Raw genomic sequence first — 15,768 nt, forward strand, 5'->3', positions numbered from 1 at the left:
AATCATGATTTCCCTGGAAAACCGAGCCATGGGATTGTATTAAGTCATTTTACTTGGGAGCTGAAAATGATTCAATTTCCTTAATTCCCTCAAGCCAACATGATGATCCATTTATGCATTTAGCTTTTTGTTTTGTTTTGTTTTTGTAGGGAGGAGATAGAGGGAGGTGGGGGCGGGGTCAGAGGGAGAGGGAGAGAGAGAATCTTAAATGGGCTCCACACCCAGTGCAGAGCCTGATGTGGGGCTTGATCTCACAACCCAGAGATCGTGACCTGAGCTGAGAAATCAAGAGTCAGACGTTTAACCGACTATGCCACCCAGGTGCCCCTATTCATGTAGCTTAGATATAAAGTTTTTTAGTACTTTCTATGTGATAGATACATGGGAACTAATAAAAGACATTATTTTTTCTGCCCCTGTGGTGTCCATATAATGGGAGAGACAGATAAGAATCAGATATTCATATAAGCAGTTATAAAATTGCTACTCTGACAAGACTGAGGAGAGGTTTACTGTCTTAGTGGTCATTCGGTGTGGACTAGGGAGTGCTGACCTAGCCACGTAGGCTGCCACAGGACCTCCCACTCCACCCCTTTATGTTTCTCCACCAAGACATCGATCTGACTTCTCTCCCTTTGAATCTGGGCTGACCAGGAGAACTCTTTGCTTAACCCAGGGTCACAAAGATTTTCTGCTGTGTTTTCTTAATATTTTATTAGATATAAGCTCTGTCACTTAAGTCTATGATCAGTTTTAGGTTAATTTTTGGATATGGTGTGAAGTTAGGATCTAGGTTTGTCTATCCAGCACCATATTGTCCCAGCACCATATTGTCCCAGCACCATATGTTGAAAAGACAATCCTTTTCTTATTGAACTGCGATACGGTTGTTGAAAATCCACTGAACATAAATGTATGGATTTGTTTCTGCATTCTCGGTTCTGTTCCATTGATTTATATGCCTGTCCGTATGCCAGTGTCATGCTCTTAATTACTTTAGCCTTCTAGCAATTTGGTTTGAAATCCAGGTTGTTGATTCTTTTTTAAAGAAAAAGTTCTGTTCCAAAGTTGTTTCGGCTATTCTGGTTCCTATGCATTTCTACATATATTTCAGATCAGCTTGTCAATTTCTACAAAAAACCCTCCAAGGGTTTTGACAGAGGATTGAATCTATAGCTCGATTTGGGGATAATTTCCATCTTAACAATATTTAGTTTTCCTGTCCACGACTATGAAGAGTCTCTACTTAACAGATATTTTTTTGTTTCTTTCAGCAGTGTTTTATAGTCTTCAGGGTGCCAGTCGTAGATTTCTTTGTTAAATTTATTTCTAAGTATTGTGTACTTTTTGATGCTATTGTGAATGGAACTTTTAAAATTCATTTTCAGGGGTGCCTGGGTAGTGCAGTGGTTGAGCATATGACTCCTGGTTTCGGCTCAGGTCATGATATCAGGGTCCTGGGATAAAGCCCCACATTGGGCTCCACGCTCATTGGGGAGTCTGCTTGAGATTCTCTCTCCCTGTCCCTCTGCCCTTCCTGCTCATGCTCTCTTTATCTCTTTCTCTCTCTCAGATAAATAAATAAACCTTTTAAAAAAAATTCATTTTCAGATGGTTACCAGGATATTGAAATGCAGTTGATTTTTATACACTGATCTTGTATCTTACGGCTGTGTTGTTCCATTAGTTCTAGTGTGTTGTTTTGGTTTTTATGGAATCATTAGGATTTTCTACATACGGAATCATGTTATCTGTGAAGAAAGTAAGTTTTACTTCTTCCTTTCAAATTTTAATGTCTTTTATTTTTTATATTATTTTTCCCTTACCACACTGACCGGAACTTTGAATGCATTGTTGAGCAGGAGTGGTGAAGATGGAACATCTTTGCTTGTAGATTTTAGTCTTTCACCATTAAATATGATGTCAGTTGTAAGGGTTTCCTTGCTGCCCTTTACCTTGTGGAAGAAGTTCTCTTCTGTTCGTGGATGTTGAGAGTTTTATCATAAATGACTATTGGATTTTGTCTTTTTTTTTTTCAGCCCATTGAAAAGATCATGTGATTTATCTCCTCCTTTGTGTGTGTGTGTGTGTGTGTGTGTGTGTGTGTGTGAATAATAGTATATTGCATTATTTGATTTTCAGATGTTAAACCAACCTTGCATTCCTAGGTAAAATCCTGCTTGGTCATATTACATGTTGCTAGATTTGATTTACTAGTAGTTTGTTGAGGATCTTTATGTCTATAATCATGAGGGATACTGGCTTGTGGTAAAATATTTTTATAATCTTTGTATTATTAACCCTCACATTTACCATTTCTGGTGCCCTTTGTTTCTTTCTGTGGATAGAGTTGCCATATGGTGATACATCTTTGCAGCCCAAAGAACTTCCTTTAGTCTTTCTTGTAATCTAGGTCTGCTACCCCTCAAGAAAATTGTTTTTTCCCAGAATGTCTTTATTTCACCTATATTCTAAAAGATAGTTTATGTAATTCCTGGCTGACAGATTTTACTTTCAGGTGGTAGGAGGCCAGTCTGCTGCTTTCTGGTCTTCACTATTTTTGATGAGAAGAATCCTTAACGATTTTGTTGTTCTGTACGGGATCTGTTGCTTTTCTTTTGCTGCTACCAAGATTCTGTCTTTCATTTTTGTTAATTTGACTGTGATTGTGTATGCTTATTCTCCATACTCATTAAGCTTTGTGGATCCATAGGTATACATTTTTCTCCAAATGTGGCGTGTTTTCAGCCTTTGTTTCTTTAAAATTTTTTGCCTTTGTCTTTCTCCTGTGCTCCTGGATTCCCTGTGCAGTCCTGGATTCCCGTGATTTTTATGTCAGTACACTTGATGGTGTCTCACACATCTCTGAGGCTCCTTTCTCTTCATCCTTTCTTCTGTGTGTTGCTGACCGGGTAATTTTAATTAGCTTATCTTCAAGTTTGCAGGCTCATTCTTTTGCCATCTTAAATCTGTTGTCGAACTCCTTTGGTTAAATTGTAAATTGCTATACTTTCTCTTCTTTCTTTTTATTCTTATTTTTCTTTTTTCCTGAAAATCTCTCTCTCTTTTTTTTGTCCAACATCTGGGCCCTCTCCGAGACAGTTTCTTCCTGCTTGCTTGCTTTCCTTCTTTCTTTCTTTTTCTGTGTATGGGTCCCATTTTCTTGTTTCTTTGCATGTCTCTTAGCTTTTTTTTTTTTTTTTTGAAAACTCCACACTTCAGATAACATATAGTACATTTGTAATGTGATTCATTTTAGTCTCCAAGGGTTGTTGTCGCGGGTTTTTGTTTTTTTTTTCCTTCGTTTCTTTAGTAATTTAGTTGGACTAAATCTAACTGGACTTGGACTAAAGTAGCAGAGTCTGTCTACTTCATGGTTTACGGCTTTGTTCTTTTTTTTTTCCTTCTCACTTTTATTTTAAGCCTGGCCTGCTGGGCGCATCCCCGTGTCAGCATTGTTCAGACATCACCAGCATTAGTCAGAGGCTGTGCTCAACACACCTGGGTTAATAAGACTTCCGCCCTCTACTGATGGAATTGTGGGGGAGCACCCATAGGCTAGTCAGTTGTCACATTTGCCCTGGCCTTTACTTTGCCTGTGACCAAGGTCTTAATCCTTGCATCTCCTTTGCACATGCCCAGAGTCACTGTCAGGGAAGGATGTGTGGGGAGCTTTAAGCTCTCTCCAGTCTTTGCTGTACGTGTGCATAGCCTTCCATTCAGCAGAGATGTGCAGAGAACACATCAAGGCTCTGCATGGCTGTTAAGCTTCTGGCTAGTCTGCCAGTCTCTTGCTTGCCCCACCCCAAACCTGAATATTAGGCTTGCTGATTCACTGGACTTCTATGTATTTGCTACCAAGTTGTTACTGATATTGACCATGCATAGGGCTTTTTTTCCCACGCTTTCTTCCAAATTAAGTGAATCCCCCCTGCAGCAAATTATTGGTTTCCATGTCTTTCCCCCATGGTGGAACTGGCACATCATCTGGGTTGGAGAGGGGGGATGGCAGCATCCCCAGACAAAATGCTACAGATTCCCACTTTTCATACCTGACACGAATAAGTTTACTGTGTTTTCAGTTTATTACGTAACTTCGGTCAGTTCCCAGAGTTCTGGAATGATTGTTTTTAACTTTTATTGTTGTTTAGCTTTTATTGTTGCTTTTTATGGAAAGGCTTTACTAGGCTCCGTGTTTAGCTTAACTACAAGTCCTATATTCTCTCATTACATTTATTTTTTTTAAATCTTAGATTATTTTGGACCTCTGGCCATATGAGGATGTGTAAAATTTCTCTTCATTCTTTTTAGTGTCTGTATAATATTTCATCGTATGCATATTCTAGAATTTATGTAATCAGTCTTCAAATAATGAACATTTATGTTCTTTATTATAGATTATAACACAGGCATTGATCCCAGGATTAATCTTTGACATAATCATTGGCATGTTTGGGCAAATACATCTGAAGAGAACATTCTTGGCAGAGAATCCACTAAATTTCAATGAATTTTTTGATGATTTCATTTAAAAACTTTCTTCCCATTCTCTAGGCTAACATATTTAAATATGTTCTAAATTTACTGGACAGTAAAATCCTATGTATACCTGTGTAATTAGAATTCTGATCACTTTTCTCCTCTTCACAATCGACATGTTAGAATTAGCATGATAATAGTTTCACTTTTCTGATAGGGAGTTAAAATGATAATTTACCAATGAATAGCTTAAAATGTAGAATTATCGTTTAGTCTGTATGCTAGCATATGTCACTTGGTTACCCTCCTGATTTAAAATCATCGTTAAAGACCAAGAAAATTGTAACTACAATGATTTTATCAATAGTTCTATCAGACAGAAACAGTCACCTAAAGTTTTAAAAAGTTGTCTAACATCACGAAGCTGGTGAGTCCAACTGGTTAAATTCAGGCTTAACCCAGATGTGTTGAGTCAGATTCCATAATTTGTTTCTAACTGCACAGTTTGTCTTCTTGAAAATGTAGTTTTGCAAAGATTATGTTTAAAATGGGCTTTCATTCTAATTTTTGTGACACCATTGTAATCACTTTACTTAGAGCAATTTTTTTTCCTTTTTAAATTTTTAATGGTATTTTTGGATGCTGTGTTCTTTTCCCCATGAATCTATTTTTTTTTTTAAGATTTTATTTATTTATTTGACAGAGATAGAGACAGCCAGCGAGAGAGGGAACACAAGCAGGGGGAGTGGGAGAGGAAGAAGCAGGCTCATAGAGGAGGAGCCTGATGTGGGGCTCCATCCCGTAACGCCGGGATCACGCCCTGAGCCGAAGGCAGATGCTTAACCGCTGTGCCACCCAGGCGCCCCCCCCCCATGAATCTATTTTTGAACCACATACAATTTTGTGTCACACCTCCTAGCGCTTTTCAACAGGACAAATATTTAGCATTTATGTAGCACATTTTTTTTTAGCATGTGCTTTACAAATAATTTATTAATCTTCACACATTTTTAGTAAAATGGTAAGGAACATATTAATAGGCTTGTTTTAGAGAGGTTGAAATAATGATAGATTCAGATGACTCTTTTGAGATCATAATGCCCTAAATAAGTGAGAGAAAGAACCTCTATCTGCAGGAAGACCCAGACTCCTGGTCCTGTGCCTCTCCTGCTAATCATAGCAGGTTGAATTGGTCTTCATTTCTCTTCCCTTCCCCCTCCTCTGCGAGTGTTTGCTTACTATGGTTTCAGCTTCCTACTGACTCCTTTTAGACTGGTGTTTGTGCTACTTTTCCTTTCACTACAGGTTTCAAGTCATTTTTTACATTCTGCTTTTGAAAAGTAAGGAAGAAATAGCAGAGTTTTTTGTTTTTTATAAATGTATAAGTCTATTTCGTAGCCTCTGAATCTTTTATTCACACTCAGAAAGCTTGTTTCTTCTATCGCAAGAGCCTGCCTTCCTTGCTCAAGTGGCAGTCCCTCCTCTTCCTCTTCCTGGAGCCACACAGCTGGAAAAGTCGCCCGCCTGCACTGTGTCTGTGACTTTCTCCCACTCCCTCTTCCTTCCCCTGAGATGGATTCCAGCTCCACCCTTCCCAAAACGACCTATGCTGAACTCAATATTGGCTTTACTATTGAATCCCATGGGATGAGTACCTGGCTGCTTGACAGAATGTGAATGCAGCACTGACTTCCTGTGGCTTGCATGCTAGGATGACCTCCATGTCCTTCTTAGGTGCTTGCCTCCCCTTTACTGTCTCCCCTCTGTGGCATTTCTTCTGTTCCTTTATGTCGATGTCCAGAGCCCTTCTTTCACTCCAGGAACGTGCCCCAAACAATCCTGCCTATTGCTGACATTTGTATACAGATGAATTCTTGCTAGAGGTCCCCACAACCACCTTCAAACTCAATAATTCTCTAGAAGGACCTATAGGACTCAGAAAATCGGTTATACACTGTGATTATGGATTATTTCAACAAAAGGATACAGATCAAAATCCGCAAGAAAAGGAGCGCAGGGCAAAGACCAGGAAAAATATGGCCTAGGCTTCCAGGTGTCCCTTCCCAGGGGAATTACACAACGACACATTTAATTCTTCCAGCAACGATATGGGACAACACTCGTGAGGGGTTGCTAACCAGTGAGGCTCACCTGCGCCACGGTTGTGCACGGTTTTTATTGGGGATCAGGGACGTATGCATCCAGCACCCGTGCACCTGACCTCTGCTACTCCCAGTCCAGCACCACCACCCCACTTCCTGAGCCAAAACAAAGGTTCCCCACTAATCCATTGCTAGGGCAGACTTATCTGGCCACAGTGGGACAGCATGGCCTCAAGCCTACGCATGCAGAAGCTCTCTTAGCAGGCAGTCCCCTCCATGGGCTTAGAGGTTATCTGCCAGGGGCCGGCCATAGGCCAGCCTTGATGACAGGCCCTGCTTGGTGCTCTGTAGGGCCTGAGTAACCCTTCTTTGTCTACTTCTGCATCCATATCTTTAACTTCTGAATTTCCAGTTTTTATGTCTGATTGCTGTGGGACACCCTCATTATTAATATGTCATAGGCCATTAGAGATTCAGCCTGTACCAAACTGATTACAACATGGTACCACTGTTAATTATCCTTCTTCTCTTCCAGATGCCCACTGACATTCTTGACTTTGCTGATATACCTCCCACATCCAGGATATTACCATTTTTAATAAAATTCAACATTATAAATAACGCCAAATCTACCTTTCCGTATCATTCCTGCCACTTCCCTACTCCAGTTGTCTTTACCACATACTGGAATTACAAGCTTCCATCTGGAATTTCTGCCTCTAGTGTGCTTTTTTCCATTTAATATCTTTATGGAGATACAAATCACGCAGCGTAAAATTCATTCCTATAAAGTATACAATTCAGTGGCTTCTCGTGTATTCATAGAGTTCCGCAGCTGTCACCATAACCTAAGACCATTTTTATTACCCCCCAAGTAAACCTCATAATGAACAGTGACTTCCCATTCTTCTTCCTCCCTAGTCAACCACTAATTTACTTTTTTGCTTTTTACGCAGGCTTTATGGAGATATAATTCACACACCCTACAATTCATCCATTAAGGTATACAGTTCACTGGATTAGTGTGCGTTCACAGTTACACAGCCATCACCCCAGTCTGTTTTAGATCTTCATCCCTCAGAGCAACCCCCTACCTGTGAGCAAGCACTCCCCATTCCAGTCCCCTGCTGTCCCTCACTTCTCTGTCTCAGGCCACAGGTAATCCGTCTCTATGGATTTGCCTGTTTTTGACATTTTGTGTAAAACAGAACAGTATGTGTAGTCTTTTGTCCTACCTTCTTTCACTTAGGCTACTATTTTCAAGGTTCATTCAGGCTGCTTTAATTGCGGGATATTGCGTTGTATGGATATGCCATGTTTTATTTGTCCATTATTAGTCAAGGACTTTGGTTGGGGTTATTTCTGGTTTTTATAATATTTCCATTATTTTTGGGCTATTATCAAGAAATGCTGCTGTGAACGTTCATGTACAGATTTTTGGGTTGGATGTATGTTCCCACTTTCTTGGGTGTGACCTGGGAGTGGAATTATTAGGTCACGTGGTAGCTCTGTGTTTTAACATTTTTGAGGCGGTGCTAACTGGTTTTCCCAAGTGGCTGGATCAGTTTTCATTGCTGCTGATAAAGGCTTCCATTATCTTCAGTGTTCTCCTTGTTATTATAGTACCACTTATTAAAGAGACTGTTTGGACATCAATCTATAGTAACTTATGTCTGGCCTCCCAATTCTGTTTCATTGATCTTTATGTCTACCCTTTAAGCCAATACTACACAGTCGTTGTTACTATGGCTTTGTAGTAAGTTTTGAAGTGGGAATATATTAGTCCTCCAGCTTTTTCTTTTTTCTTAAAATTGTTCTGGATATACTCGGTCTCTTGGATTTTCATATAAATTTTAGCAAAGAAGCCAGCTGGGATTTTGATAGGGATTTCCTTGACTCTGTAGGTCAGTCTGGGAGGTGGAAGAGTAGGGCAGGGATATCGTCATCATAATAGCATTAGGTCCTCCTATCCATGAATATTTGATATCTCTCCATTTACTTAGATTAAAAAATGTCTTCAACAGTATTTTATAGGTTTCAGTATACAAAGCTTGTTCTTATTTTGTTGATTTATTCTTAAATATGCTGTTCTTTATGATACTACTTTAAGTGGAATTATTTTCTTAGTTTTAATTTTGTATTGTTCATTATTAGTGTAAAGAAATAAAATTGATTTGGGTATATTGATCTCATTATATCCCGAAACCTTTTGTAATGTTATTATTTACTCTAATAATGTTTTTTGTGGATTCTTTGTGATGTTCTAGATACAGGATTATGCCATCTATGGATAAAGGTTGTTTTAGTTCTTCCCTTCCAATCTGAACATTTATTTGTTTCTTACATTATCGTCCTGACTAGAACCTCAAGTACGATGTTGGTTAGAAGGGGTGAGAGTAGACATCCTTGTCTTATTCCTCATTTTAGGATGATTCTTTTACTTTTTTACTATTAATTATGATGTTAACTATGGGTTTTCCTAGTTTGTTGAATGTTTCTATCATTAAATTTTAGATTCTTCTCACAAATTGTTTTTTGTATTAAAATGATCATTTTTTGTTCTTTATTCTGTTATTATGGTATTACATTAATTGATTCTTGTTATTAAACCAACCTAGCAATTCTCGTGTAAGTTTTACGTGGTTCTTGTGTGTTTTTCCTCCTTTTATTTTGTTTATGCTGTTGGATTTGGCTTCCTAATTTTTTTGAGAGCCTTTGTATCTATATTCATAAGGATATTCATCTCTAGGTTTCTTTTCTTATAATGTCTTTGTCTGTTGTGGTACCCAGACGGTACTGGCTTTATAGAAAGAGTGAGGAAGTACTCCCTCCTCTTTCATTTTTCTGGAAGTTTGTGAAGGATTAGCATTAATTCTTCACTAATTATTTGTGGAATTCACCATTAAAGTGTTGTGGGCCTAGGCTTTTCTTTGCAGGACATTTATTGAGTACTCATTTAGTCTCTTGGCTTTTCTGTCAAATTTTCTGTTTCTTCTTGAGTCAGTTTGGTAGTTTGTGTCTTTGTAGGAATTCATCCATGTCATTCTGTCATCTTAGTTGCCTAATTTGATGGCATACAATTGTTCATAATATTTCTAAAACACAGACCTAGATTTGCAACTCTCCTCCTTCAAACTATTAAGTACTTTTTAGTACCCTTAATTTTAAACCTTTAAAGTTATATTGAAAATGACTAAGGCTTCCTTTAATTTGGTTTCTGCTTTCCTCTCCACTTTGAGACCATATACCCCCATCAAACACACTCCAAGTCATTCTTATAATTCAGCCACATAGCACTTCTTCCTGTTCCCTAGACGCCATTTCTTTAGGCCTTAATATGCTTCTAGCCCCAACTAGAGTACTTTACTGCCCGTCTTCTGGTAATTAGTTCACACTCATCCTTAGATGACACTTCTTGTAGAGAACCTGCTCTTATTGCCTATAGCTGAGTTAGAGGACTTTCCTTTTTGACCACTTAGACCTGAACTTTCCTTTTATTGTGAAACAGATCACACTTTCATTTATTTACCACATGTCTTTCTTGATGACTCTTGAATGGGGTTGGAGATACGCAGGAAAGGAGGAATCAAGGATGACTCCCAGGGTTTCTCAGATGAATGTTTAAAAATGTTAAAAGAAGAGCAAGTTTCCAAGAATAAGATGTATTCAGTTAGGAAAATGGTGCACTTTTCTAGTATAATATCCAAATGGAAATGTACAAGAAGAATGTGTACATGTGGTTCTTAATTTCAGTATAGCTATCCTGCGGTATGTATGTCTTCCTCCTCTGTTAGGTTGTGAGCTCCTTGGCTGCAGGGACGCGGGCTTGCTCCTCCAGCTCTGTTAGAGGACTTCATAGATCACAGTAACTGCTAGTTGAATTGAGTTGTAAATAACAATGCCATGTGTCTGTATATGGTATTTTAATTTTATTATAAGTATCTTACTTGGGAAGTATGCCCAGCAGAAGGAGTAATGGCTGATTGTAGAAAATTTTAGTTTGCGAAAAATACTGTTTGTTTTTTTTTCCTTTTTTACAACAATTTATTGAGGCATTTTTATTTCAACAAACTCAAATCTTATTTTATGAATTCAACTATTCCTCTCGCCCTTTTTTTCTATTAAAAATGGTTTTATTGTCCTAAATACTTTTGTATTTTTCACATAAGGTGAATTATATCTTCTGTCTTTTTTTGTAGGACTATAATGATGAAATCAGGCAAGCACAGCTCCAAGAATTAACATATTTGAACGGTGGTTCAGAAAATGCAGATGTACCAGTTGTTCGAGGGAAACCCACCTTGCGTACAAGAGGTGTACCGACCCCAGCAATAACCAGGTAGGTGTAATTAATTGACTGACTTTTTTATTGTTAGAATAGGGTACCATGGCAACAGTTTTGATGTCTCCTTTATTAATAGTCAAACAGCTCTATCAGTGTATCAGTACAAAGCCTGTAAGAATATATTCAGACATTATGATGTCCTAATTAAGGGGATTCACTTTGCTTGGTCTGAGATATTCCTGGGTTTAAATAGAACCTATACTGTTGGCTGGCTGATGACTACAGACAAGTTTCTTTATCACTCTAACATTAATTTTTTAAATTTTTTGAAATGAAGCTTGTTTTAAAGTAATAGCATTGATATGCAAATTGAGGTTCTGGAAGCATGTGCCTTCCCCATTGAGTACAGGATTAGGCCAGGTCTTTGCCACATCTCCAGTGTTGGGCACAGTGTCAGGTACCAAGTGAGTGTCCAAAAGCCTGTTGTCATTTTATTCACTGTGAATGCTTTGTGGTATCTGAAAACTCCTCACCTGGGCCAGGTACACAGAATTTTTTATCTGTCTTTGGATTGATGACTACTTTTAATATGAAAAATGAAATCAGAGAGGGAGACAAACCATGAGAGACTCTGGACTCTGGGAAGCAAACAGGGTTACAGAAGGGAGGTGACTGGGTGATGGGTATTAAGGAAGGCACGTGTTGGGATGAGCACTGGGCGTTATACGCAACTAATGAACCATTGAACACTACAACAAAAACTTATGATGTACTATATGTTAGCTAACTGAACATGATGAAAAATAAAATGTTTTAATGAATTCGTAAGACAGTTTAAGCAGAACCATATATTGAGATATGACTATCTCAGATTTATTTGAAAATTATTTTTAATTCTTTAATCTTTGCACCCAAAAGAACTCAGTAGGAAGAAGTAACAGATTTTTCACTGGTGATTATATATATTTTTTCAGAGAGAATTTTGCATGAAATAATTTAAAATAGCATTCTCTTATATCTCCAAGTTCATTTAGGGAAATAGAAAGTCAGTTTTCTTATTGAGTGTGACTGATCAGTGTATGGTCAAAGAGAGCAATTACAAATAGGTGTTATTGCAATGTAAAATAAACAGATCTGCTCATGGTACCAAGTGGGTTTTCTCTATAAAAAAAGGCTAATAATAATGGGATTGATGTTGATGGTTTAATGAAATAATTTTGTAGGTGTTCAGTAGATGGTAAATCCTTTCATTTTCATTTCTTCTACCACTACATTTACTTTAAATCATAAGAAATTACAGTTGACCCTTGATCATTGTGGGGGAATAGGGGTACTGACCCCTTGCTTAGTTAAAAATCTGTGTATAACTTTTGACTCCCCCAAAACTTAACTACTAATAACCTACTGTTGACTAGAAGCCTTACTGATAATGCAGTCGATGAACACATATTTTGTATGTTATATGTGTTAAATACCGTGTTATTGCAATAAGATAAGCTAGATATAAGAAAATGTTATTAAGGAATTCACAAGGAGGAGAAAATACATTTACACTACTGTACTGTATTTATCGAAAAAAAATCCGTGTGAAAATGGACCCGTTCAGTTCAAACCCGTGTTGTTCAAGGGTCCCCTGTACTTGCTTCATTAGTTTCCTGTGGCTGCCGTGATGAATTGCCACAAATTTGGTGGCTTTAAACAATAGAGATTTATTAGTTCTGGGGGCTAGATGTCCGTAGTCAGTATTGGCCAGACCACAGTCAAGGTGATGGTGGTGTTCTCCCTCTAGAAGAGAATCCTTTCCTGGCCTCCTACCAGCATGTGTTGACTTGTGCCCATCTCACACTGGTCTCTCTGTCTGCATGTTGATTTCTCTCCTGTCTGTCTTTAACCTCCATTTTCTTCCCTCTTCCACATGATAGTACTTAGGGCCCACCTGGATGATTCAGAGTACTCTTCCCATCGCAAGATGCTTACCTGATAATCACCTGTGCAAAGGCCCTTTTTCTAAAGAAGACAACATTCACAGAATGAATCTCCTGGACAGAGGGCGTAGAGAAGAGAACCCACTCAGTGCCACTGTTGAGGGCACTTTTTAGGGGATGCTGTGTTCCTTAAGCCAGATCTGTCATTTTGACTGAAGATAATTTCTAATTTTGCTGTCAGCTTCTTTTTTTTTTTTTTTTTTAAGATTTTATTTGTTTGTCAGAGAGAAAGAGAACACAAGCAGGCGGAGTGGCAGAGGGAGAAGCAGGCTCCCCTCAGAGCAGGGGTTCGATCCCAGGACCCTGGGGTCATGACCTGAGCCAAAGGCAGACGCTTAGCCTACTGAGCCACGCAGGTGTTCCTCACTGTGAGGCTTTAAATTAAGTTGAAAATGTTACGCTATGAACGGATGAGGAAGGCAGAAGCTTTCTGGTTTTTAGAATATACTGTCTGGAGAAACACCTCCGTCTGCCCAGGTGAAAAATTATTCCTCTTGATGACAGCATATACATTGCTCGCCATTGAAAGCCTTTCCGTTGTCTTGACAGTCAGTATTGTCTTTGTGGTGGAGTGTGGCAGGTCAGCGCTGGACACCGGGCAGAGCACTTCACACACACCCTGCCTTCTTTCCTCCGTTTGATGATGGGCTTCCTTGGTCCCAGATCTTTCAGATAGCTTTCTTTTCACAGTGTCATATTCCTGGTCCTAGAAGAGGTACTCCAAGCCCTCCTGTGCTTTCTTAAGGCCTCACGCCGTTTAGTCTTCGTTGATTACTTTGCCATGTTTCCTGTGCGTTCCAGCCCCGGCTGGAAGCTGCTTGTTCCATGAAGTTGCTGCTCACGTCCTTCCAGTACCTTTGTGCACATTGTTTCTCTGCCCACAGTTCTGTATCCCTTCTCAGCCCCTCACCTGTTGACATCTGACTTTTCTTTATGTCTCACACCAAAACTTATTTTAACACTTATACTGCATCTACTATGGATTGAGTACTTTTCTAAGCATTTACAGATATAAACTGGGTTATACCTCATAACAACCCTGTAAGGGGGACACGGGTGTGTTAACTCACCATTTTACAAGTGAGGGAGGCGATTACTTTCCCAAGACTTGTAGACCCTGGTTCTACAGCCCGTGCCTGTCCCCTCTCTTTAATCCTCCCCTTGCATTTTCATCTAGAGTCCGGTTTTCTTCCATCCATTCTGCCACTTCATTTCTTCCATCGAGCTTTGATTCTGTCACTTTTACTGCATTTTTATTGCAGCCCGTGATGGCACCTTTAATACAAGCTATGGTGAAAATACTTTTATGTTTTTTACTACTTTTTCTCATTAAATCATATATAGTAACTTGCCAAACTAGTGTGCACATCTCACAGAATAAAAGTAAATGGATGTGGAAATTAGGACAGAGAGTTGCAAAACCCCAAGGGTGAGGTTAGTACACAGGAGTACGTGCTGTTCTGTACAGTCGCAGGGTTGGTCTTCGAGTTATGTTTTGGGCTACCTTGTAGCCAAAGCCAAGGAAAACATGGGCATGGAATGCACACTGTCTCAAGGTCTAAAAGAGTGATAAAACAGAAGAGAAACGTACACTTATCGAAGCCCAGGGCCTTGTGGTCCTCAGACCTGTGAGGAATATCTCCAGCGCACAGTCATCGGTAAATCTTTGCCGTATCCAGTCCCTCAGTACGCCATTTTGATTTTACCTCTAAAATACACCTTAAGCCTGGTTTTCATTCATCCCCCTTTCCATCCCCCCCAGTCTAGCCACATTGCTCTTCCACTTTTCCTTTGCAGTCTTTAATGACCTGTTAAAATTAAAGTGGATTTTGTCTTCTCCCTGCCTCAGTTTCTTTGGTGGCTCCCTTTGCAGCTACAAGAACACCCAGACTTCCTGCCATGCTCGATGACACATCATCTGACGATCTCCCCGCCCCTTCTGACCTTGTGGTTTTCTGCACTGTGGCCAGGCTGGTCTCCTAACTGTCTGGTAAACTGGCCAAGCTTATTTCCCTCCAGGCCCTTTGTGTTCACTGCCCCCATGGCCCCCACCTCGGGACGCTCTGTCTGGGTATCACATTGTAGGCAGACACAGGCACCATGCCCGGGAAGCCTTACTGAGCGCCTTGCTGAAAGTCATCGTCCCCCAGTCCAAAAGCTGGGGTGCAGCCTCCTGTCTTGGTCCCTTAGTAGCACTTATCACCCCGAATTCTGCCTTTTTTATTTGTTCACATTTTCATTGGCTTCTACTCATTATAACGTAAACCCACAAAGGCTCTTGTGTCCCTAGGACCTGGCATAAAGGAATCACTCAGTAAGTAATTGTTACGTGAGTACAGTACAATAGCAGATCCTTTAGGCTCTTGCCAATCAGGTGTCGATCATTTACAATATTTTGTGTTAACGTAGTTCACTGTCACATGACTGAATGTACTAGGGGATTAGCTTTGTGGGAATGGTCACGTGGTGATCACCATTTTGGAATTTCAGAGTGGAGTCTTCATGAACGTTCCCCACTGTTACCAGTAAGTTCAGGATACTTTTCTGCTAAAAGATGTAAATGACCTAAAATTAAATCCTGCAGTGGGAAGCAGTAAGTGTTTTAATAGACCTTTCATTTCAGTTTCAAATGAGAGAACTAAAGGTACACCTGTTTTAACTCAGGAGGTCGGGCGGTTTCCGTACTTGCAGTCTGTCCTGTGCCTGCCTTCGGAAACGCTGCTGTGAAACGGGGCCTCCCGGGCTCTTCGCACAGACCCCCGCACAGAAGGGAGCTTGGAGGGGAGGCCACTCCCGGCAGCGTGCTTTGGGCAGGTCCTCTCCTCCACCCGGACCTGCTGCCCCGCAGTCTGGGCTAGGCAGTCTTGAACCCGCGGGGATGCTCCTTCACCCCTTCTTCAGAACAGCCGACTTGTTC

General features: G+C 39.9%; 1 protein-coding gene across 3 annotated transcripts in view; it reads left to right on the top strand.

Annotated features, from left to right (window-relative positions):
- KHDRBS3 (KH RNA binding domain containing, signal transduction associated 3) overlaps window positions 1-15,768 on the top strand; it is a 185,546-nt gene that overhangs the window by 90,362 nt on the left and 79,416 nt on the right. For all 3 annotated transcript variants that reach the window (XR_008957876.1, XM_057308077.1, XM_026495373.4), the window contains one exon: window positions 10,781-10,920. Coding sequence is in view for 2 of the 3 variants with exons in the window: in XM_057308077.1 (XP_057164060.1) it covers window positions 10,781-10,920 (140 nt within the window). In the remaining variant the exon portion in view is untranslated. The remainder of the gene's footprint in view (window positions 1-10,780; window positions 10,921-15,768) is intronic.

Source organism: Ursus arctos, unplaced genomic scaffold, assembly GCF_023065955.2.
Source record: "Ursus arctos isolate Adak ecotype North America unplaced genomic scaffold, UrsArc2.0 scaffold_6, whole genome shotgun sequence".
Lineage (NCBI taxonomy): Eukaryota > Metazoa > Chordata > Mammalia > Carnivora > Ursidae > Ursus > Ursus arctos.